Source organism: Myotis brandtii, unplaced genomic scaffold (genome assembly GCF_000412655.1).
Source record: "Myotis brandtii unplaced genomic scaffold, ASM41265v1 scaffold541, whole genome shotgun sequence".
Taxonomy (NCBI): domain Eukaryota; kingdom Metazoa; phylum Chordata; class Mammalia; order Chiroptera; family Vespertilionidae; genus Myotis; species Myotis brandtii.
In genome coordinates this window covers 299149-325409 of record NW_005369992.1, presented here as the reverse complement: position 1 = coordinate 325409, position 26261 = coordinate 299149, and the positions used below count along the sequence as shown (strand labels likewise).

The window sequence follows — 26261 nt, the reverse complement described above, 5'->3', positions numbered from 1 at the left end:
GCCATTAAGCCAGATCGTCTGTGGCAACTGTGATCTGAAGCTGAGCTCTTGGCTGATGATCCATGGCACCCGTCCACGTGGATTTTTAGGAATCAAGAATGCTAAGAAAGCCACAGCTATTTTCCATTACCATATGTTAGGCTGCAACCACAGATATGTTTTCCTTAAAGAAAAATGTCGTTGTTTATTCTTAATATGAAATCATTTTTAAGACATCTGAAAACATTTAAGAGGCATCGAGGTCATTCTTCTAAACCTTTACCCAAATCTAATTTTGTTTACCTGCCCATGTCGGGGGGGCGGGGAGGGGGAATGCATGATACACAGGAATAACAGACATACGATGCAGAACAATGCGACTTACTTTGAGAGCATAGAGGCCTGACTTTCCAGGGATCTTGAAGAAGGTTCCATCCCCTATTCGAGTGTTCGTGTGGAGCATTGCATTCAGACAGGCTAATGGAGAAGTCCCACTAGAAAACAAAAGTGCACAAAAATGAAGCAGTCTGAGACGCAGCTCCTGTGGCAGAACTGTTCTCTCGCCTCTTAAAAAAAAATCCTCTTGCATGCCTTTTAAAAATATCCTCCCAACCCTGAAAACATCTACATTACAATAACAGGCCAGTCCAGTTTGCCAAAGTTAATCAGATGCATCTGTCTTATAGGCTCCAGGCAAGCCTCCTGAATTGAAATTATGCTTTTATTCATAAAGCAACCAACACTATATTTCAAAGAAACCAAAGCCCAAACGTTTATGTGGTGCTATTTTGCAAATAATACCAGGAAGCCTCGGTATTTAAATATGACAGACAACTTGATGGTTGCACTTGAATGATCAAATAAACCCAAGTTCAAGGACAGTTCCGTCCTATAGGTTGAAAAGCAACAAAAGAATAATAAGAAACCCGGGAAGGACTGATTTGAAATTATAAGCATTTAAGTTACTTGTGGGATTGCATTTCTCACAAGGCTAAATAAAAATTTATATCTGTGTTTTTATCTCTGACACATCTTCAACACTAACATCCTTTTCTCAGTTAGATTTGTCAAATCAAGAAATGTGCGCTTGGGAATTCTGCCCAGCTAATAATTATGTTCTGCAGGAAAGATGCAAGTGACTGAATTATGAAATCAACAGTTTTTTTAAAAAAAAATAACTCTAACAGTATTAAACTAGTGATTAAAAATACCGAAGCCCATATGTGCAAACATTACTGAAATGTACTCATCTACATAGAGAGATGTTTACGAAATGTATGACACATATGTATTTCCTGGGTTAGACTTTAGAGCTTTATTTTGTGTTTTGTTTGCAAACCGTTATCTTTGCAAACTAGAATTTAGAGCCAGAATTATTACTTTCATTTACTTATGTTTCCATACACATATGCTAGAAGACCAATAATTGGTTGAGCCAATATTGATTAGAATCCCTACCCCACCCTATTCACCTCTCAGGTGAAATATTTGGGGACAAGAGGACCTTTAAGATAATAAGGTTTAAATTTTTTTATTTTCTGTGATAGAAACATAATTTTGCATTACCGAATTAAATGTTTCCTAAAAGCCACCATCATCAAATCTCTTCCTTAGCATGGAAAGTCACCGATAAAATGAAAGAGCCATATTTGCTGAGTTGCCACAACATACTTAATAGCGAGTCAGCATATACACACATCCTGGTCCTCACGGTTTCTAAGTATTATAATAACAAGAGCATCTTTATCACTTTACACAGCAGCGCTCTGTGCCAACACGTCAATACGATGCCACTGGGCTTGACAGGGAGCAGAGCCCGCACGTAAACGTGGCCACAGAACAATGCCGCGTACCGCTGAAGTCCACATGGTGAGAATGCTGCGTGTCTGTGTGACGATGCCACTGGGCTTGACAGGGAGCAGAGCCCGCACATAAACGTGGCCGCAGAACAATGCCGTTGTACCGCTGAGGTCCACATGGTGAGAATGCTGCGTGTTTGTGTAATGTCTTCCCTCGTGAGCGTCTGCAAGCTCCCAGCCTCATTATTTTCCTTACAAAAGATTTTGTGCTCGTATTTAAAGTAGGCCAGGCGTACTTCATAAAGTAAAATACATTCATCTCCCCAGAAATGTCTGCTCATGAATAAATTCCAGATAAATGATGCTGCTATACATGTTATACTGAATGCTTCAAAATATATATTTTTTTTATCATTATTCTCTTCAGGCAAAAGCACGGACCATTGGAAGCTGGGAATTATTATGCCAGATTTGTGGAGTTTTAATTTAGTGAAACTGTCAGAAACACAGATTTCCTGTAGAGCCTTGGCAGGAGGATGTTAACACTACAAGTAAAATAGAATCCAATACATAAAAATGATACAATGTAGACTTTAAAAATATAACTTAATAAAATTGTCCTCTTAACATCCACCCTCATGCACATTCTTGCTGATCTTTATTCCCAAGGTCCTAGCACACACAATTCCAAGAGCTCCGATTTAGAGTATTAAAGAATAACATAGCGTTGGAGATAGCTAAAAAGCACAGAACAAATATAATTTACCATCACTATAATTTAAATTTTTTTCTAAGGTACAGTAAACAAAAGATAATTGAAGATAAATTGACTATTAAATAGCAGTTTAATGCTAAGCTTGTTGCAAACATAAGTGATAAGCACCCAGTTTCAGATAAATAATAAGCTCTGTTGAGCATAAATATATTATTTAATTATACTGTTTATTAACTCAAGATTCACTATAGAAATATTTAAAAATATGTAATTCACAATCTCCAAAAGTCTCCATGACTTTTTTGCTTTTATTTAAAGTAGGCCAGACATACTTTATAAAGTAAAATATTCATCTCCCCAGAAATATCTGTTCATGAATAAATTCCAGATAAATGATGCTATGTATGTTATACTGAATACTTCAAAATACTAGTACATATATTTTTTATCATTATTCCCTTCAGGCAAAAATACAGGTTTTCCCAAATCTTTCCCAAAACAAACATGAAGTTTGTTTTATTTCCACACCCTACAACATTTGCCTTTTAGAAGAATTAGAAAATACTTTACAAAGGCAAATTTTGTAACTCAAATCACTGGCTGATTGGTCACTTACGCTTATGCATGTCAGTTGCAATTCTTTACAGAAAAGTAAACCTTATATGATCTGTTTTATTTAAAACAATAAAACATTAGCATATATGTGCAGAATATACATAAAAGAGTGCATTTTAAAAGTCTTTCAGACCATTTACTTATAGCTGTTCTTCTCAACAATTTCATAAAGCCTAGGAAATCTGGATTGCTTTTCCTGGAAATGAATCTTAACTCCAACTGAACAGGAATAAGTAAAAGTATTATTTATATATTTTTATATTCACAAAAAAACAGAGCTAGGAAGCATGCCTTGGCCTACTTTAAGAAAAAAGTACACATATACATATACATAACAGACATATATACATATATATCACAATGATTTGCTGTGGGTATAAAAGATGTGTTATATGTGTTAAAAGTCTTAGCATGAACAGCTATGCAACGTTTCCTATTTTTAATTAAAACTTTTTATTCACACTAAATGTAAGGGTTAATAATCTCAGTCAGAATTTAAAAGTGAAAGATACTGTAACGTATATGTACATGTGCGTATGAAATAATAAAACCAATCATTTAACCAAAAAAAATCTCTGAAATTTCAAAAGTTACTTACTTTCTAAAAGGGTGAATTGGAAGAATCATCCCGATTTATGAAAGGAAAACAAAGGGGGGGAAAAAGAAGAAAAAACGTTAGTTTTCCAACTTAAAATGCAACTTTGCATCTTATCATTTCAATAATGGAACAATGTACGAGAAACACAATGACTCAGATCTGGCTGCTGTAGGGAGGCGAATACCGAGGGGCTGGGTCAAGGTGGCTCTACTTTCTCCCCTAACACTTCTACAACGTGTTCATTCTGCCCACAATGCACAGGCGTTTCCATACAGGAATATAATTAGAAATCAATAAGTAAGAGAACATTTGTCCCTAATTCTTTTCTTCCTGCCATTGCCCATCCTTGGGCCCTTCCCTGTCCACCTGCCAGGGTGGACATACAGCTCACTCTACTTGTTTGTTTTTCTCCATCGACTGTGGCGTATGGAGCCTTCTGGTTTGTTTTCGTTTCCCGCAGCCCCTGAAGCAGAACGGGGGTGGAATTTGGAGGCAGGGGAGCAGGCATAATTTAAACTGTCTAGACATCAAAGAACCCCCAGAGATGCCTGGCAGAGACCCGTGCCGTGTGAAATACTGAAAAACCATTGCTTTATTACATCGGATTGATGACGGAGCACATAAAATTTTACTAACAGTGCACACTTAGTCAAGGGAATGAATGGCCTATCTATTTTACTAATTTTAAGAACTAGGAAGAATACCTGGGAAATGAAATTGGAGGAATATTTACAGACATGACAGAAAAACATCATGATTGTGGCCTTCCTTCCCTTTGTCTGTGAAATAATAATGCTTTCCAAGCAGTATTTAAGTCATACAAACCTTAAGCTACTTTATTTTATTAAGTATCTCAATAAAGACTTAAGATGAAAACTATTTCCTGAAAACATTTTTAAATCTAATCCTGAACAAGGTAAGTCTAAAAATTCAACACGTTCAAGAAACTTATTAAGAAGCATTATTAGACAGTTACTGTACTAAGTGCTACTAATATAAATTAATAGATACAAGTATATGGTCACTCTCCTTTCAAAAAATTAATAATTGATCATTTTAAGTATTTTCAGTGTTGATAGCTCAGAGAAAATACCTTAATTATATTTTAAGAGGAAATTATGTGGGGCTCTGGGGTGCAAGTAATGTTTTATTTAGTTCTTACTACAGATGTGTTCACTACGTGAAATTAAATTACTTACGATTTGTGCATTTAACTTTATGTTAGACTTCACACACACAAACTTTAATGGTATAAAAGAAATAATCAACTTGGATGATCTCTTCATTTACATATTTAATAGGCATGTCATTACTAGTGGAGGAAATTAAAATATTTCTACCAATGAATGTGGAAGACTCCTAAACACATATAAGCACAGTGTACATCACTTGATAAATCAATCACCTAGCCATCCTAGACGATTGAAAACAACCCTAGAAAATCAAGGCCAAACTACCCTCTTACTCTTGATAGAAATTACTACTAGTCTGGAACTCCCTAAAATGACTGAAAATAAAAACTTAAAGGCTACAATCCTTTATATATGTTACATGAAACATGTTAGCACATAAATTGTTAGCCCAAAAATGACCTCTAAAAAGGTCACTAATAAAAGTTTTTAATAAGCACTGACATGTAAGGATTAACAAAAATTAGAGTTTAAAAACATAAAAGTAGACAGGAATAACCAATTAATTCAAGAGATGGGTCATATTTTAAAGGACGATATTTTGCCCATTTCTATGTTAATATAGACATGATTTTCAATATTCTACACATCTCTAATGTAAAGTTATAAACGTAGTCCCAGTATTTTTTATGAGTTGGATATATTAAGGCAAGAATAATTACCAAATGACATAAGTTGTACAAGTCTTAAATTTAGTGAAACAATTTCAGACTCCAAACCTAAGCAATATATCTCTGATTGGCTTGAACAATCTAAAAAGATATTTTTCTTGAATATAAAGACATTTGAACTTAGATCTTTTATCTACTTTACTGACATTACAAGGCTACCACTAGATCAATTACAGTGATTAGTATAGCTTTAGTCACTTAAATTGACCTTTTGTTTTAGGAAACAACAATTCCTAAACATTAATACAAGGACAAAAGTTTGATTAGTATTAATTTAGAATAGCATCTATAAGGAAATTAACAAATAGTCCTATAAAAAGTGTAAGCTAAAACATATAATCTAAATTATAATTTTAAAGACCTCCAACTAAAATATGTGGTCTTTAAAAATATAGCTTTTCACATGTGAATAGAATTGAAAATAATTCATTCAGTAAAGGCAGAGAGAAAAGAATAAAAATAATATATATTATTATCGCTACCGTTTATTCAGTATCTCTAATGTGACTGAGCTTTTACAACTATCATCAATATTCCTTACAGCCACCAAAAAACACAAGCGTGACTCCCACCCAGTTTGCAGGTGTAACAGAGGCTGAGGTTGGGAATCTTACTGAAACAGCTGAAATTCAGATTCTACTCTGATTCCCAAGCAAATGCTTTTCCCACCATCCCATGTTCTCTCTCCAGAGTTGCCTTCTCCACCTAAGAGGACCCGAATACTAATATTTAGTACTTGAAGGAAAGAGGCAAAGAAAAGCCAGATGCTGGCAAAAGGTAAGGTGGCTGGCTCCATCCTCACTCAATGATGCCTACAGCAATGCCTCCCCCCAGGATAAATGTCAAGCATCGTACAGAAAGCAGGAGGCTGCAGAAGTCATCTCCTTCAGGTGATGCTTCCTACGTAAGCTAAGGAAGAAAGAATTCTGAGAGATTGATGTACAGAATTGAGATCCCTAATCGCAGGAGATGCCTCTTTGTAGAACTGAGTTGTTAGAAAAGAACACAATCCGATAAATGAGTAATCATTTATTAAGCACATTACACATGTCAAGCTCGCGTTGACACAAATTGGCCCTCTGACAAGTGCTTGGCACATAAAAGAAACGCAGGCTGAGCTGAGCTGAACTCTCTGAATACATACGGAGTGACAAGGGATGCAGGGAAGGGAGCCTTGAGGCAGGTGGCACAACAAGAAGAAGCCATTTGGAATTTAAATGTCATCCTTGGTTTATTCTGAGGAGATGACTGAGGTGGGACCGTGCGCACATTTCTAATGTCTACTCCAGTGCAGAGGCAGCCAGCCCACGGCTCCTTTGGACTGTAGGCCTGTGGTCGGCAAACTGCGGCTCGCGAGCCACATGCGGCTCTTTGGCCCCTTGAGTGTGGCTCTTCCTAAGCCTTAGGAGTACCCTAATTAAGTTAATAACCATGTACCTACCTATATAGTTTAAGTTTAAGAAATTTGGCTGTCAAAAGAAATTTCAATCGTTGTAATGTTGGTATTTGGCTCTGTTGACTAATGAGTTTGCCGACCACTGCTCTAGGCTATGTTCTCCCCACTGCAGTCGCAAAGAGAATACTTTCAATTAGGACAGAGCATTTATCTTCCAAAACACAATATTGAATTTCATATATTAAAGAAGAGGCCTTGTAATTATATTTGGTATGATCAATTAGTTTCATATAAAAATGTAAATTTCTATGTCCTACTTGTAGCGACCAGAACTCTCCCATCTTGTGAGCCTTGGCTAATCCCGTAGCATTTCCAAATGTGTTCTATGGGATGTTAGTCCCAAGTGATGCCCCCAAAAAATTATCAAATGAGTTTCGGAGAAGCAGCATGCTGCATCCTTTCCTTGCAAACTCACCAAAACACTAAAAATATAGACCAACGTCACTGAAAAACCCTACTTAACTCAAGAAACATACATAACTCAGTGTTTCCCAAGCATATTTAATAAAAAATCCCCCATCATAATATTTGACAACATTCCCTATTACAGTATGCCTGGAAACATACCTGGGGAAACGCTATGCTATATTTATGATTAGGATCATTAGGAAACAGTGCCGGGCAGTTCCACTCCCAGGAGTGTTTAATTTCATCAGCCACATGTTTTTCAAACTTAAATATCTAAAATATCTGTTTTTCTCTGTGAAAAAAAATAATGCCGTGTGGTGATTATTTTTCCCCGTGTAAATTCATAAAACTGAAAAACGTGTCCAGGAACTTTAAAGAGCACTGAAATGTTATAAACAGTCTCCACATGTAATTGAAGCCCTGTGCATTTGCAGTATTATATTGCCAAATAAAAACCACCCGAGCCCTCCCCCCAGGAGACACCTGCCGCCTGAGGCCCTACTCCTCTCATCAGCGCCGGCCGCCATCCTCCGCATCCTGGGCTGAAGCATTTCCCACAAGGCCAATTATTCTGCCTCAACCAAGTTCATCTTCAATGTACACATTCTCTTCCTCCAAAAACCTTCACATCACAAAGACAGTTCTAGAAGCTCCCTCACGCTAACCCTGCCTTCATCCCTCCCTGCCCCAATGCGGCCCATCCATTGGTACCAGAGCAATATTCTTACTAAAAACAACTAATAGCCAAGACCGGTTTGGCTCGGTGGATGGAGCGTCGGCCTGCGGACTGAAGGGTCCCAGGTTTGATTCCGGTCACGGGCATGTACCTTGGTTGCGGGCACATCCCCAGTGGGAGGTGTGCAGGCAGCTGATCGATGTTTCTCTCTCATCGATGTTTCTAACTCTCTATCCCTCTCCCTTCCTCTCTGTAAAAAATCAATAAAATATATTTATTTTAAAAAAATAAAAATAAAAACAACTAATAAACAAAAGCAAAAATAAAACTCCCCCCCTCCCCCGCCAAAAAAAAGAATACTGCTCAGGCTCTTCAGGCCACGCCATACGCTGGGTTTTTATAAAAATGACTATTTAATCGGTGGTTTTCTCTGCCCATGAAACAAAGGAAGCATGAACTCATGAACCCCTCAGCCGGCACTGGGGTCCTGGCCTTACAGTGCACCTGGCACCTCGCTCCTCTTCCTCCCCCGCTCTCAGGCTGCGCTCCCACGACCCGAACCAACGCAGCCAAACCTCGAGCCTCCATGGTTTCCCATCTCCGCTGTGGCCCCATGAAACCGGCCGCCAGGAGCTGCATGCCACTCAGAGTAAACGTGGTAACTGCCCCCTGGATGGTGACCCCTTCAGTCACAGCCCTGTATTGCAATCTGAACGCGGTGCCTCTCTCTCCTGGCTGCTTTTCATCCACGTTGTTTATACTCCTAACCTTCCTGCCCTGGCGACTTCCAACAAGTCTGGGAACTCCCCAGGGGTGAGACACACATTGATTTATCTTTGTAGCAGCTGACAAGCAATCTCAATCTGCTCAAAAGGTGTCGGTTGAAGTCAATTTAAACACTGCTATGAAAATTGCTACAATCGTGGATGTGTGGGCATCGAGCGCCCGCAATGAATATCATCTATATCCTGTTTGAACTCATGACTACAATCATGTGTGCCACTCGCCCTGCAGACGACACAGGCTGCGAGACCGTCTGATGTTCGCATGCCCTGCATCCCATCCCGTTAGGGACCTTCCCTTCCTCAGCGAGGATTCCAGTGCAGCCATCCACGAACTGGTCCTCATTTCCCAGCAGGAAGGCTGGCAAGCTTGAGCTATCCCCAGCAGTGGGAGTGGGCGTATCTTTGGGGAACGGATACAGAAACAAAGGGAAAGGGCGCACATTATTTCCAGTAGAAACGTAAACTGGAAACGTACAAAAAACAATGAGCTGGTGCCGACCTCTGCCTGCAGGAGGACTGACTGCTGAGAACAAAGCTAACCAAAGGGAAGCAGAGCGACATGTGCAAAGAGGGGAAAACGGTCATTTCTTGAACTCTGCATTATCTGGTCACATTGGAGACCAACCTATTGGCTGCCCAAGGTAACTAAACCAGGAAGTCCTTCGCTTACTTGAGTTCTGACGCTTGACTATGCGATTTATGCACACTGACCTCGTTTTTCTAGGCCTCCATGTTCTCACCTGTCCAATGAGTTTAAAACAGGTGTGCTTGACAGCTCTACTGACCCCTTTTCTGGCTAAGAGTTGAAGGGCAATTAATAATGGTTTGACTATTGGCTTGCTCATTCCAGCCACGCTGCCTGCCTTGATACTTCTCTGTTCTCTCTTCCTACTCATTGGTCAAGGTCCCCGTCCCTTCTAATAACCCCTCTAGTACACAAGGATCGTCTCCGAACCTCTGCAACATCACAGCCTGTCCTACGATTGTAGAATTTAGTCCTGTGCCGGCTAATACTGTACGGCTGGGTGGCAACCAGCTCCTGAGGACTCCAACCTCCTTAAGATTCTCTGTGTCCCCCTCAGAGGCCCTGCCAGTCTTGGACTCTCCGAAAACATGCAGGACTGTCGATAAGCTAACGTTTCACAATTTACAGAACAGGACAAAACGTGAAGCTTGGCAATACCAACTATTGGTTGAGAATGTCCAGACATAGAACCAAGAAATACTCCAGTGAGAATGTAAATTGACACAACCAATTTGGAAAGACATCTGGCTTTATCTAGTGGGGGGAGGGGGGGGAATGTGCATGCTCTGTGGATCAGCAATTCCACTTTCTGCTATGGACTCTAGAAAAACTAACATCCACAGAGACACTATGTTTTAGAAAAGAACTGTCAACAAACTAAATGTTCAGCAATAGTACACAACCAATTTGGAAAGACATCTGGCTTTATCTAGTTGGGGGCGGGGGGGGGCGGGGGTAGTGTGCATGTTCTGTGGATCAGCAATTCCGCTTTCTGCTATGGACTCTAGATAAACTAACATCCACAGAGACACTACGTTTTAGGAAAGAAAGAACTGTCAACAAACTAAATGTTCATCAATAGGTACAGCTACATAATATACTTTCCCCTGTATATTCATAGCGAAACTCTAGAGTTCTGAACTATGCTAGTATACTGCACATCTATGACACTGGTTGCCGCTGAGAAAAGAAGTAAATCGAAGAAACTTCCGCTTTTCCTGCTACACGTTATTTAAAAGAAATTCAAAGCAACTACGACAACATGTCCACAACTACTGATTTCAGCTGGTGGTTGTTGGTCTATGCCAGTGGTCGGCGAACTCATTAGTCAACAGAGCCAAATATCAACAGTACAACGACTGAAATTTCTTTTGCGAGCCAAATTTTTTCAACTTAAACTATATAGGTAGGTACATTGTTATTAACTTAATTAGGGTACTCCTAAGGCTTAGGAAGAGCCACACTCAAGGGGCCAAAGAGCCGCATGTGGCTCGCGAGCTGCAGTTTGCCGACCACGGGTCTATGCTATTTTACTGTATTCGGAAAATTTTCCAAACCTAGACTAAAACTGTTGATGCTTTTCTTCTTTTATCCACAATTTGGCTTCTCTCTACTCCAGCGATTTTCAACCAATGTGCCGCAAGAAAATTTAAAGCATGTAATACCTGCCTATGTAGGCAGGGGCACGGACCCCTTTTCCCTTATGTTGTCAAATAACAAAATGACACCAGCCAACACATCAACAGCCATCAGTGTGAATGAATCAAAATTATACCTGTTGTTTGTCAGATTGGCTAACAATGTATATTGTGGTGTGCCACAGAAGTCTAGTAATTAGTTTGTGTGTGCCATGAGATGGAAAAGGTTAAAATCGCTGCTCTATAATCTATGAGATTCGTCCCTTGTTTCAAGTTACGTTCATGTGTAGACATTTTTATTGAAGCAAATAAAATTTATGGAAATTATATACAAAGTGCACAGGTACATCATACGGAGTTCAAAGTCCCTCTCAACTTTCCCCGACCGCGCCCACTGCTTCGGAAGTAATGGCCATTGAAGATGTATCATGTTTGCTTCTGGAGCTGTTCCTAGTTTGCATTTGTATATGCATGTATTCAACTCTATGATTTGGTATTTTACATTTATTCTCAGAAAAATGACTGATTTGAGCTTATTAAATTCCAAAAGTTAGAAAACTGCATGGGAAAATGTTTCTGGGATTTAAAAAAAGGGGGGAAAAAAGAACCCTATGAAGGATTTCATTATAACAATGGCTATGATTATTTTAGAAGTCAGAATAAATCTCCGTATTCATAGGTAGTAATAACCGCTAAGTAGAAAATTACCTATATCTTGCTGGCAAGAACCCTTCTTGTAAATATGGTTTTCTTTTAATGTAAGAACATTATGAAATATCTGTCAATTGAAGAACAGATGAGAAAAATCGCTCAAAATCCCACTCCTTAAAGTACCCCTGAGCATTTTATAAAATTCCTCCGAGCCTATTTTTCTGATGTTTCTATTTTAAATCTATCCTTTATCTACACATTGAATTACAATAGTCTATTTTATATTTTACCCTTTCCATACTACTATGAAACCATTAAAAATATTTCAAATCGCCCTGACCGGTTTTGCTCAGTGGATAGAGCATCGGCCTGTGGACTCAAGGGTCCCAGGTTTGATTCCAGTCAAGGGCATGTACCTTGGTTGCGGGCACATCCCCAGTGGGGAGTGTGCAGGAGGCAGTTGATCGATGTTTCTCTCTCATCAATGTTTCTAACCCCCTACCCCTCTTCCTTCCTCTCTGTAAAAAAATCAATAGAATATATTTAAAAAAAATATTTCAAATGGTTAAAAATATTTATCAACTTGTTTCAAGTGAGTGGTGTTCAATTTGGCCGTATATTACAACTTTTAGGGAAATTCTTTTAAATGCAAGTTTGAGGCAACTCCAAATTTATTAAATAAAAATCTTTGGCTGTGGAATCGGTGTCAGCATTTTCTCATATAGTCCCAAGTGGTTCTAATATGCAGCCACATTTGAGAACCACTGATATCACCGGTGAACATTTAAATTATGTCCTTTATTTATATGTGAAATAGCATTGATATGACTATCAAAGTGCACATAATGCCTTTTCCTTATATTTCAGAATACTTTAAGATAGGCTTGCAGAAGTGGCATTATCAATTCAGGCATCATAAGTTATGTAATGACCTTTTGCAAATAGTGCCAAGTGGCTTTTCAAATGACTTGTTTCGGTTTACATTCTCATCAGTAGTATACAAGCAAGAAGCACCGTTTAGAGTCAGGGTGAAGTGCAAGGACTGATTAATGTATTAGATACATTAAAAAACACCCTCCGATGGTTGCTTCACCTTGCAGTTCTATGACTGTTACTAAGATCAAATGCTTATTCACATATTCGTCGGGTCCTTCGTTTTATGGATTAGAGCTCCTCTGCTCATATCCTTTGACCACAATGCTCTAAGCTCATTTTTTTTTCCTGATTGTTTTAATAATCTCTGCACATAATCCCTCTAGAATGTTAAGAAAAGATTTCCTCCAATGTCACTTAGGTTTTGGGTTTCATATGCAGACACATAAAACTTCATGTAGTCAATTATGTCCACCTTTCCTTTGTAATTTATTTTACAGCTTCTAACTCTGAAGAGTCATGTCTCTAAGGTGGACTGAAATGTTAGATTTGAATTTTTATAATTGTTCCCCAATGGTATGACTTTTCATGTTAAAATGTTGCATCATGTCTGTATCTTTCTTAAAATTTTCCACCATATCTGTATCTTCCTCAATATAAACATGACTAGCACATCACATGTCCAATAAACATTTATCATGTTTAATGGCTTCCTCTGGCCCACAGAGAACAGCGGAGTTTCCTTGTCCATTACTGCTTTTCTGATTCATCCTCCTACCCCTTTTCTGCAAAAGACTCTGGCCCTGCTCATTGGAAATTCCTTGATCAGCAGAATGTCAACAGAAGTCAGCTCAGCATTCTGCTGGCTCTGGGAAAATTTTTACCTTTAAATGTTTGATAAAGGAAATGTCTAAAATTAACTTCACCAACTAAAACTGTTAAGATTGGCATTCATACCACGGGACAAATGTCAATTTAATTTAGTTTTCTTCTCTCTTCGCTCTTTCTCCTCTTTCTTTGCTCAGTGGTAGGAGTCTCCTCTGATTAGAAGTGTTACCATATAAAGATATTTAATGAACATCCCTCCTCACCATAAAACATGAGTTTCATGAAATTCAAGTATCATAGTTACTTGGGATGGCACGGAATGCAGCCACAACAGTCAGAATTACAAAGGAAAAAAAAATTTGCAAAAGGCCTACTTTCTAGGTAGGAACCTTCGTGAAAACAATATACTTTGAGGAAGGAAAAGCAAATACGAGGACAGGTGAATGCAAGCATCTTTCCCTTCCCCAAACTGACTTATACACCTAGTTCTTGTTTTCATTTCACCCTCAGGGGCCCAGGATTCAGGAGAGACATAAGTTGGGAGCAGGAGCTTCAGAAATGCTGATGTTTGCTACAAGCCTTATTAACACTCTTCCATACAGAATGAAACAGTAAAATACAGGTAAGAATGGCTAGGATCAATGCAAATGTAAAGAGAGAATAAATACTATGGCTTCAGGCTAATGGTTTTGGAAATCTATAAAATTAGACACACATACATATTAATAAATTCCAAAAGTAATGCCACTAGTACATTATATATGTATTACCTTTGATTTACAGAAATAAACATCTTCCTTAGGAAAAAAAAATGTGCATTTTGAAGGCCCATGGGGAGAAATGTATCTTTAGACAAAATAAGACTTCCAGTACGTTATTTTATAGCAAGACCAATGGTCCGACCAGGAACACAGAGACCCTTAAGACAACAGCTCCAATAAAAATTTTTTAAAAGGGGGGAGGACAATATGTAAATGTAATCGGGGTGGAAAGGAAAAGAATTTGTGAGCCAAGGTAATAAGTCAAGAAAATTTTTTTAAAACTGAAGCCCTATTTAATCAACTAATTAAATGGTAACTGATTAAACGGTTGCTAAAATTATAGAGATCTATCTATGTTTTTGTAACAATAAGAGAACTGGTTTTCCTTTTTTAATGTTTAAAAAACGTGGAATATCATGGCTTCTGGCCATTTGGCGAACATCTTATTTAAATGAGAACAATTCCAATCCACTCATTTGACCTGAATGAATATTCTTGAGGTTTTAAATAGCCACTTAAAGCTTTCAGGAAATCGTTCCTCGATGCACCTGCCACCTAATTCCATGAAATCGATATCTCCCTGAAGCTAAGTCAGGAAATCTTAGGTGATGAATTAAACTAGGACTGTGGCTTCATGAGCTGCTAGCAGATAAAAGATAGCAGTGAAGCTGAAAATCATTACAGTTAAATAGGTTTACCTCTTTGGGGAGGGGTGTTTTCTCAGGTACCGTGAGCACAATGAATAGCAGCATATCATGTTAGGGTAACAATAACCACTTTAACATGTGATCTAGGACCTTTCTATTCCTGGGTGTCAGTGTATCAGCCATGCAACAACATTCTTTCTGGCTGTGCCTGCAATGAACCCACTGTGATTGTGGGACACAGCTGTCCATCAATACAAAAAGGAAAGCTGATAAGATCGATTCGAAGTTCATTCAAAGGTAAAAGAAAACAAGTATTTGCTGAAATCCAGATATGCTACTCTGTAAGCAGAACACAAAAAGTCACCCTATTTTCAGTCACGGGCACCATGTGATATAGCAGGGGTGGGGAAGGTCTGGCCTGCGGGCCGTATAAGGTCAGAGAAATCATCTGGTCTGGCCCTGCCAAGGCACCTGCAGGCGGGACTCGGAATTCAATGCGTCGAGGAGTTTTTGTAAGCAGCATACATTTATATGAGGTGAACGGTATGAAGCAAATGATGTTAGAAATACCCAATGGGCCTTGGCAGGAAACAGATCCCCACCCTTGTTATACCTGAAAGGCAGAGGTAAGCTGAGGTTTCACAGAGAAAGGTTTCACAGACATACACATATATTTTTAAAAGCTTTCCTAAACAGAAGACCCCCGGTACTGGTCTTCAAATGCCACCTCTCCCCCAGTAATTACTAACTACCTTATTGACTTCCATATACCGATCCTTATAGTTACTTAGGATTCAAATACGGGGTATCATGACTTTATTTTCAACACAGAGAATGAACAGAGAGATACGATCTGAAATTTTAAACCTCTTCAATCCTTTACATGGTAAATATCTGATGACCCTAAAATTGTTCCTTTTGTCACTTGGCTTGGTAAACTGAGTTTTAAGAAAACTCGGGAAATTTTCAAAACAAACTTCTGCTAGTGTAGCCTCTTCCTGTGTGTCTCATTTCCGCCTTGGTTTGCTCATGCCTTCTAATGGGCGTTCTGCATTTTCTTCTTTCCTTTTTCCCCCTTTGGGGCACCCCACACTTCAACTCTAACATTTTCCTGTTGCCTAACATTTGACTCTGATAGACTGAGCTTTGGAATCAGCCAGACTCCGCTCAAATGTCAGATCCTCTCCTTATAGCTGTGTGATATTAACAAGATACCTCGCATCTCTCAGCATCCATTTCCTCATCGGTAGAATGAAGGAACAATACCTACTTCTTAATGTTACTGCGTGGATTACATTTTCTAAAAAGGAGAAACTGCTTGGCTCAGTGCCTGACGCTGATCAGTTACTGCAGAAATGTTCATTTCCGGCCCTTCTGCCAAATGACATTCAACAGACAGGTCTAATGATATCTACAGACACATACATCTATGTTTCTTTGTTTCCGTTATTTACCTGCCTTCTACCCCTGGACCTAATAAACTTCCTTTGTGTTCAACACGCATCAAGCTTTTCATTACCCTCCAGGAAAATAACTAGAACAATATTCCATAAATAAATAAATAATAGCCAAAAGAGGGATCAAATTGCTAAAGGACAGGTTCAGAATTGAAGGCACTCTAGCATATTCTCTGTAAAATCTTAAAATGCCTGACCAGTTTAAAGAGGAGAGGCAGTAAAAGGCCTTAACAGTGCAACCCAAGGTGATTCTTAGTAAAACGGGGCTAGAATAATGAAGTCCTCTCTGTGACGATAAAGCAAAACATTCTCTGGGAAAAATCGCTCATCACCCTCAAGAATATTTATTCATGTAGGCAGGCTGCTTTGCTTAAAGGAGCCCCAAGCAAAAAGGGTGGGGAGCAGACACGACTTGAGCAAGAAAGACCATGGAGATGCAGTCGGCGTCCACAGAGAAGAAGGCTAGAAAGGAAAACAAAACGTTTCTACCTCACACTGGGACAGGACTTGCACGTGTAAATAAATGTGTAGTCAAAATATGGCCACAGTTTACACAGACTGTAATTCAGACAGAGAAATGAGCAAGCGCACCAAGGCCTCCCAAATGTTCCCTTTCCAACAAATCACACTCTCTCTGTTTTGATTCCAGTCTGCCCAGTCACACGGATGAAACAGAGAGAACGCCTGTGAGCGACATCAGTCTGGGAATCGCCCCGATCGCCTTCTACCCAATCGTTCAGATCACACTGCCTGGCCTTCAGTGTCCGGCTTCGTTCTCAAACCCACTGAGCAGGAACAGGGGGATGAGTGACCACTGTGTGGGGTTCCATACAGGGAGACCCTGCGTGTCCGTGTGCACCCGACGTCCCTAGCTGGTACCTACCCGGAAGGAAGGAATGGAACCACGCCAATGCAATCCCAGCCACGCCTGCTAGTTCAAGCATTCGGTTCAGCATCACCTCCTGACCAACACGAAAGCAGCTGAGGCTCTACTATAATCATCATGGAAAGGTGTCCCACATCCTTCATTCGAGGAAGATCCTTCATACACACCAACGCTGTCTCCAAGCCATGCCGGGGTCTGAAACCAGACTGGAAAATATTACATATGTGTATATATAGTAACACTCCACAAACCACTCTTCTGCTACGGCATACTTATTGACGGCTGCGTAACCCGTCCTATGTACACAGAAACACAGTGCCTTCTCAGGGTGAAAATATGAACGGAAAGATCCTTTCCACAGGAGGAGGCACACTGTAGGCACAGGAGGGCCTGGAGCTGCCTGGGAAGGTAGTTGAGGCGGTCCCAAATGGAACATACTCTGTCCTGAAGGGAAGAGAGAAAACACAGTGTTGGTTTCCAAGGCTCATCTTCTGCACGTGGTATGCAGGATCAAACTATCCCCATGGTCGGCAAACTGCGGCTCGCGAGCCACATGTGGCTCTTTGGTCCCTTGAGTGTGGCTCTTCCTAAGCCTTAGGAGTACCCTAATTAAGTTAATAACCATGTACCTACCTATATAGTTTAAGTTGAAAAAATTTGGCTCTCAAAAGAAATTTCAGTCGTTGTACTGTTGATATTTGGCTCTGTTGACTAATGAGTTTGCCGACCACTGAACTATCCTGATATTATTTAAAAAGAAAAAGAAAACCCTTGGCTTTACGGGAAGGCAATGCCAGGTGAACCCTTGAAGCTCTGCTGGGTTACCCAACGTGCCTTTTACGGGAGCCCCCTGTGCCACACCACGTTCATACTCCTACCAACCACAACTGCGTATCAGACTCTCTATGCCCGCGGAGCTCCAGGCCCACAGCCCTTGCTCATCACGCAGACAGGGCTGGGGACCTTTGAACGAATAACAACTGCAAGTGGTAGGGATGATAATAATAAAAAAATGATCAGTGGAGCCCCAAGGAGTATGATATGTTAAAGGGCAAGAACAAATGAACTTAAAATATATCCGTTTTCCTTCTCACTACTTAACAAGCAGGCTTTTTAGAGACAAAGTGATAGACATTATATAGAGTTTCCAGAGTTTAACTAGAGAATTCACTCTTTTTACCTTCTTGAGGCCTTTACTACAAGATTAAAGAGGATACATTTCCTTTTTGATGTCCCTTTTCCCCTAAACTAATACAATACTACAAAAAAAGAGGAAAATTTCAACCCAGGCACAGAAATTTTACTAAGGTTCGATATTTCCAGAATGTGGCTAAAATAAAATGAAATGGGTTACATCACTACAGCATTATTTTCTATGTACTTAGCCCAAATATTTATTTGCTTCAAGTAAATGGCTATTTCTAAGACTGCTTGTCATCTGTAATTCCACTTAAGGTTGACATAATTCTGTCGTCTGGTCTCCATTTCTCTTGCTCTACTGGCCAGACTCCTCCGATTCTTGTCAGTTATACTCAGTCTGTAATAAAATGAAAAACCTGGTAATGCCGCCCAGTCCACAGCCTCCTCTACACGCCCCGTGTATGCTTTGGTTTCCAGGTCAATGAGTCCACAGACACCAAAGATCCAAAGCCTTTTAGACCGATTTGGACCTGAGATTCCTACTAAATATAATACTCACTGTGTTTTTCTGGACATTCTCCACTAATTTCATTGCATCTCATAAAATATGACCCATCTCCCATAAGGAAAATGCAAAGAATGAATAGATCACCTAGGCCCGTGGTCGGCAAACTGCGGCTCGTGAGCCACAGGCGGCTCTTTGGCCCCTTGAGTGTGGCTCTTCCTAAGCCTTAGGAGTACCCTAATTAAGTTAATAACAATGTACCTACCTATATAGTTTAAGTTGAAAAAATTTGGCTCTCAAAAGAAATTTCAATTGTTGTACTGTTGATATTTGGCTCTGTTGACTAATGAGTTTGCCGACCACTGACCTAGGCTAAGGACTCCAAAAATATTATACTTAAAGGAATAGGTCCCTCAGTAGCTTAGCTCAAACTTACAGTCCACTGGATGCTTAGTGATATACAATGTGCTCTCTTCTTAAATTTTAAGTCCTCATGTTTGACATATTGACCCTCTATTGCATAACCTAAGGGTCTGACCAAGGATATTAATATTGTCTCCTCAAACATCCCTAATCCAGATGTTGGCTAACAATGTTTGTAATTAATATATGTTCAATTGAATAAACATTTACCGAGAGTCTGCTATGATCTAGGAACTATACAGTGTATACAAACATGAGTATGATATGTCACTTGCTATTTTGGAATTCAGAGTTGAATTAGGAGAAAGACATATAAGCCAAAAGAACTATGAAAAAGATACGGTAAAAACCTCCTTTGGAATATGAAAGAAGGAATAGATTTACACCTGGAAATTGTGGGGAAAGCTTCCCAGGGGACATGACAATCTGTATTTAAATGATAGAGATTTTAAGGGGGGCAGTGATGGTAACAACCCACAGACACCAAGACATTTGCATAAATGTAATTTATAAGAATCTTGGAAATCAGATCACTACTCAAAAGTAAAATATATTCTAACCTATATTTAGTTTAATAGACAGCAAAACTAGTTCAGTATACTGTGAACACACAATAAATATTACACAAGCCAAAAATGTGAGAACCTTAATGACAGCACATACAAATAGTGACATAAATTTTCCAAATAATTGTTATCTACACAAATATAGCCCTCCTCGGAGACAGCAAAGTGGTTTTGTTCACTGCAGTCTGTTCTCCAAAAATTCGTTCCGTGTATGTGAAGCTTCATAATCAAATTTCAGACAAAATTTGGATGATAGTAAAAGTATGCAGGACTCTGAAACACATCTTTTTCCCAAAAGACACACCAATTAGGTAATTAGCAGGAGGTACTGTCAGGATACTACAAGTTAACACATCCAAGTCTGGAAGAATAGTAAAAGTATGCAGGACTCTGAAACACATCTTTTTTCCCAAAAGACACGCTAATTAGGTAATTAGCAGGAGGTATTGTCAGGATACTACAAGTTAACACATCCAAGTCCGGAAGGCGAGAAAGCAGAGGAAATACTGCATCAATAGTGGACATTCAAAAGGCTAAAGTGGCCCAAGCATGAGAGCTAGCTAGGGAAATACACCTTCTGAGTTACAATTAAGGTCCTTCCTCCCCAAAGCATCGCACTTAATGAAAAATAACTTATTCACTGGTATATTGTAAATCAGGAAAATACCTGATACTAGAGTCCCAACATTAATCCTTATCAGATATCATGTTAAAAACAACCTGGGCTCTGATTCATCAAATAACCATGGTTTTAAATTTTATCCCTGAATCTGAGCCAAGAATACAAACTAACTAGAATCCCTTTCCCAACTTTTCAGGAAATTTAAGATAAAAAATAATTATTAAACAATAGTATATACCTCTTTTTAAAAATATATATATATTTTTATTGATTTCAGAGAGGAAGGGAGAGGAAGAGAGTAATAGAAACATCATTGATGAGAGAGAATCATTGATCGGCTGCCTCCTGCACATCCCATACTGGGGATCGAGCCCACAATCCAGGCATGTGCCCTGACCAGGAATGGAACCATGACCTCCTGGTTCATAGGTCGATGCTCAACCATCGAGCCATGCCTGCCAGGCAGGATTGCTTCTAATTGAAATATGAACCTTTTGGCACCATTGTGCCAAAATATTACTGTGGAATATCTTCGAATACAAATTTGACTCAACAACCCATTCAATCTTGATTAATTTCCTCATATTCCTAATAATACAGCAAACAGTAAAATCTCATAAATCAAATATCTTAAAATTGGCAACAGATTTTTCAAATTATTTTATCTTCATAAGAGCCTTATAATGTGGATAAACAGTTATAGTTTTCCCCATTTTACTGGAAAGACCAAAAAAAGACTTAAGGACTTATCCAGGATTATACACTATGTTACAAACAGAGCAGAGCTAGAATTCAAATTTTCATCCACTCAATCAGATAATACCATGAACCTATTAAATGAAGGGCACATAGAGAAGAGAAGGATCAATGAGACATAAACTCTACTATTAAGGAAACTGCTGTCTTATTATAAGAAGAGAAAAGTTGAGAGAGTTTACTAGCTACTACAATAAAGGAACACACATATTGTGTTATAATGGAATAGCAAAGATAGAAGGATGAGTTAAAGCTAGCATTCAAGAATTCTTTACTGAGGAGGTGTTATATGACATCTGAACTGGGTTTTGGAGGTACAGAGTGTGAGATAAGAAATGGTGAAGGTCATTACAGGCTGAGCAGAGTGAGAAATATGTGAATACTTGCATAAAATCAAGTAGACAGGTGTGTTTTTTTCAAATGTCAAAAATGATAATACATATTTAACCTAACTCAAGCCCAAACATGAATTTAATTTACAAATATTTACAGAAAAGGCTGCAAGTTGTTCCCCAATAACTGCCTTTCCCTACAGTTAAGACTCCCACGTGTTAGCTGGGAACATGGCTCCTGTCATAGACTATTCTCCAGCTTTCCATTCAGCTAAGTGCAGCTATGCGTCTGACCAATGCGGCGTGAAGAAGGCTGACGCATTCAACTTTCAGAACCTATCGAGGGGACGGCTATGCCCCTTCTTCCAGCTGCTGCTCAGGGCACGGATTCGGTGGCAAGCCATATGTGACCATGGGAATGAGGGGAAAAAATCCTAAGAATAGCAGAGCAACCAGACAGGAGGAGGACTCTGGCTCCCTGGATGTCTTGATATAGCAAAGCTATCTCATCATTACTCGGACTATCTACCTAAGACTATGCTATGAGATGGGAACTTTTAGTGAATTTAATCACTTATTTTGGGACTCAGTTATAGCCATGCAAACATGAACACTAGTTTATATAAACAGACTATGTTATAAAGTAAATGCAAATTAAAAGTAGTTTCTTGGTTCTCCATTTTCAAAACCTGAGAAAATAATCGGAAAATATGTAAATTAATTGCAGAGCATATAATATAATCAGTAATATAGAATTGTAATAGACTTTCAAATTTATTTTTAAATTTTAATCTATATAACCACCCTAGGTAGAATGATCAGAGATCAATATTATATTATAAGTGAACAGTAAGACAAGATATCATGAATTCATTACAAAAGTATTGGATAACTCCATATTTTATTGGGTTTAACCTCATTTAGTCCATAAAATTATCATTACATATGTTTCATTCTATATTAATATATTAAAGATCCACTTATAAAGAAAAGCCAAATAAGTTATTAATGCCAGAAGAATCAATAAATGAAATCTAGATTTTTGCTCTAAGTCCACATTAGTTGACAATGTTTTCATTTACCCATTGGACATCTCAGACCACTCAATTTTATTGTGATTACAGCTAAATATTTCATTGTTATCCATTTTATGCTTTATGGAGAACAGGGGGAAGTTTAACAAGTAAACATAACCATATTCTCATAGTGTGAGGGAAGAAACAGAATGGGCTGCAAGAGACCAATGGGGAACTTCTGAAAAGAGAACCATGGGTGCTGAATGACCTGTTTGTATCAAATTGTCCGCAGGCAAATCGATTTGCCTGTGCTTCATGTATTACCTCACATTACAGGAATTCCAAAGAATAAATGAATAAGCATACTTAATCAAATGACCTAAGGCATTGCGCCTCACCGAGCTCACTGGCTCTCTCCAACAGCCCATAGAGGCAGGAACGTTTGGGCAAGGTCTTGATGGCAACAAGAAGCTAATGGGGTCAGAATCAAGAATATCAGCACACCATTTGACATGTACATTACAGTATAATCTCTGTTGCACCCCTAATTCCTGCCAACAGTACAACAAATATGTTCTATGGAAGGCAAATAAAATCAGGTAAAAGAGTGACTAGATCAATGAAAACTCATCTCTTCAGGAAAATCAATTGAGAGACACGCCCCTTCTAAGAGTACCTTAGAATTGAAGATTTATCTTTTTTTATATGGCCTGGCCTTTACTTACTACTGGGCTTTTGTACTTTCTTTTGTAATTGTAAAATGATCAGTCTCTTCTAAGTTTAAAGATGAGTCAAATGTTTACTAGTTCTATTATGGTGGGCAACTCATCTTCTCTAAGTCTTAGCTCAGTGATATCCTATATAATAAAAGGGTAATATGCAAATTGTCCCCTCAACCGGGAGTTTGACCAGAGTTTGACCAGGGGGCGGGGCCGGCCTGCCAACCACCTGGGGCCCCTCCCCACAGCCGGCCCCACCCCTGATTCCCCCCTTCCCCCCATCCAGGGCAGACGGGCCGGACCCCACCTGTGCACGAATTCGTACACCGGGTCTCTAGTGTAAAATAAAAGTTTAAGACTATATGATTATCAAAGTCCTTACCAGAAACAAAATGTGATAGTTCTGACTTTGACTTCATTCACATCTTAGGTTGCATCCTGAAGTAGTAGAGGCTGCCCTGAATGTCTTCTGTTTTTAAAGAAGCTTGCTTTTTCAAATAATTCTCAAAAACATGGCTTGAAGTTGGGACAGTCTTGACACCAGCAAATGGCCCCTTGTATAATCTCCTCCTGACCTTACCAGAGGTGTGATTCCTCCACCATGAGGAATTATTCAGCCCACTACTCTCTCATCATGAGAAACACTTCTAATAAAGGTTAGGAATTGCTTCAGGGACCAGGTGGTTGAAAATTGGGAAAGACTGGACTTAACACTGAGATAACGATCTGCTCCTACTCAAAATTCTACAGACACTGTTTCACAATTCCTTATGAGAAAGGATAAGAATGCATCACTATATCTAATATACATGCTAATTCATAAACCTTTGAAAATTAAAATTTATAAGTGGCTGGCTCAAAAGAATGGTGTCTTAAAAAAAAGCAAATTAAGTAAATTCTAAAATTTAAAAATCAGGTTAACATTTCCAATATTAAGGATGGATAAAAGAGGTAAGCAGTAAAGCCCATTCTACATAATTCCAAATAGATTCGGCACTTTCCTCATTGGGGGATTTCAAAGTGCTCTTTGCTAATCCTAAAACTTTAGAATGTAAAATTTGAGCCATTATTGAAATTACCCCAGTAGCAACAACTTGTTCCATTAATTCTTTCTAGTGTGTGTATATATAAACTATATATATACACAGACACACACACACACACACACATATATATACACATACACATACATACATACATACATATATTTTATATATAGCAACCAGCAGGTCACCTTCAATAAACGCACTTTAAGCAACAAATTGAATAATAAACATTGTGCGCCCAGCCAGAGTGGCTCAGTGGTTGGACATAGACCTATGGTTCGATCCCCTGTGAGGGTACATGCCCGGGTTGCAGACTTGGTCCCCAGTGGGAACATGCTGGAAGCAGCTGATCCATGATTCTCATCATTGATCTTTCTATCTCTCTTCCCCTCTCCTTTCCTCTCTGAAATCAATTTTAAAAATGTATATTTTAAAAAAATAATGATTGTGCAAATTGTATTTCATGCAGACATGCCACAGAAGAACTGTCATGAATTCAGGCCAGCCACAGTGGCCTAGGGGAACGTGCTCTGCCTGGAAACTTTACACCTGTCTTCTGCAAAAATAAACAGAGAGGGAGTTTTTATACCTCCTGGTTGGAAATACAGTGGGTGGATGAGATGAGGAAGAAGGGTTAGTGGTTATGATGCAGATTACCAACAGTAAAGTATATCTGATTATGCTCTGCCTAAAAACATGCCCTGAGAAATGCAGTGATATGCTTCTGAAATTACACTCACTTATTCATTTGACCCCCCTCTCCTTTCCCTAGACAGATCTCTTAAAAGGAGAACAAGGTTGCTAAGTTAGTCTCCCCAGGCCCCTCCCATCTATTTTCTTTTAGCTCTTTCACAAGTGTAGGCACCGACAAGCTCTAAAATTGCCTTTTGGACTATCTACATACAGTAAAGTATATCTGATTATGCTCTGCTTAAAAACCTGCCCTTAGAAATGCAGTGATATGCTTCTGAAATTACACTCACTTATTCATTTGGCCCCCCTCTCCTTTCCCTAGACGGATCTCTTAAAAGGAGAACGAGGTTGCTAAGTTAGTCTCCCCAGGCCCCTCCTCAGCACGATCTAGTTGGTCCCATCTATTTTCTTTTAGCTGTTTCACAAGTGTAGGCACCGACATCCTCTAAAATTGCCTTTTGGACTGTCTACATCAGTGGTTCCCAACGTGGAGCACATACCCCACAGGGGGGCAATATGATTTTTAAGGGGGGCAATTCAATAATGAGTTATTAACAGTGAATTTTTTGCATGAGCTTCTAGGGGCTTCCTATACAGTATATAAATATATATTGTAACATATTTATGCATTTCAGTTCTCTATTATATGTTTTGAGACTTTACTTGCTATTTTTATATCACTTCATATTATTATTATTTTAACAATTTCTCAGTGATGTCTTCCTCAGTACTTCAACTGTCCTTTGGTTCTTTTATTTTTCTCTTTCATGGATGCCATGTTCTTTGAAAACTTGTTTAGACCAAGTTAATGGCCTTTTAGGCTTCCTCCATGTGACTAGGAGTTCACTTTTTGAAAAATAAGAATTATATGTCGTGGTTGGGGGGGGGCATCAGGTTTTTAGAGATGCTTAGGTGGGGCGTGGCCCAAAAAAGGTTGGGAACCACTGGTCCAGAGGTTCCGAGGACGGGCCCTGGGTTCAAACGCTGGCTTATCCTCCCGGCCCTGTGAGGTGCCATCATGTCACCTCTCCCAGCCTCACTGCCCTCCTAGTCGTACCCACTGCCCGCCGGTTGTTGGGGTGACAAGCAAAGGACTGGCACCATGGTCCTGGGGGCTTCTCTTCCTGCTCAGTCGTACCCAAAGGGGCCCCAGCGTGGAGTGGGCACATGCCCTCTTCTTCTCTAGCAGGAGAGGAGCGGTCTGACGCAGCCAGGAGGACGCGGCCCAGACGGGCCACTTTTTGGCGCCACGGCCAAGGGCACGCCAGGGGCGGCGGAGACAGGC

General features: G+C 39.4%; 1 protein-coding gene across 1 annotated transcript in view; it reads right to left on the bottom strand.

Annotated features, from left to right (window-relative positions):
• Positions 1-26261, bottom strand: part of LOC102258470 (putative Polycomb group protein ASXL3) — a gene marked incomplete at its 3' end in the record, with an annotated part of 54599 nt that overhangs the window by 1228 nt on the left and 27110 nt on the right. The window contains exons 3-4 of the mRNA XM_014549279.1: positions 23260-23262; positions 365-473 (exon numbers count right to left, since the gene is read on the bottom strand). Coding sequence (XP_014404765.1) covers positions 365-473; positions 23260-23262 — 112 coding nt within the window. The remainder of the gene's footprint in view (positions 1-364; positions 474-23259; positions 23263-26261) is intronic.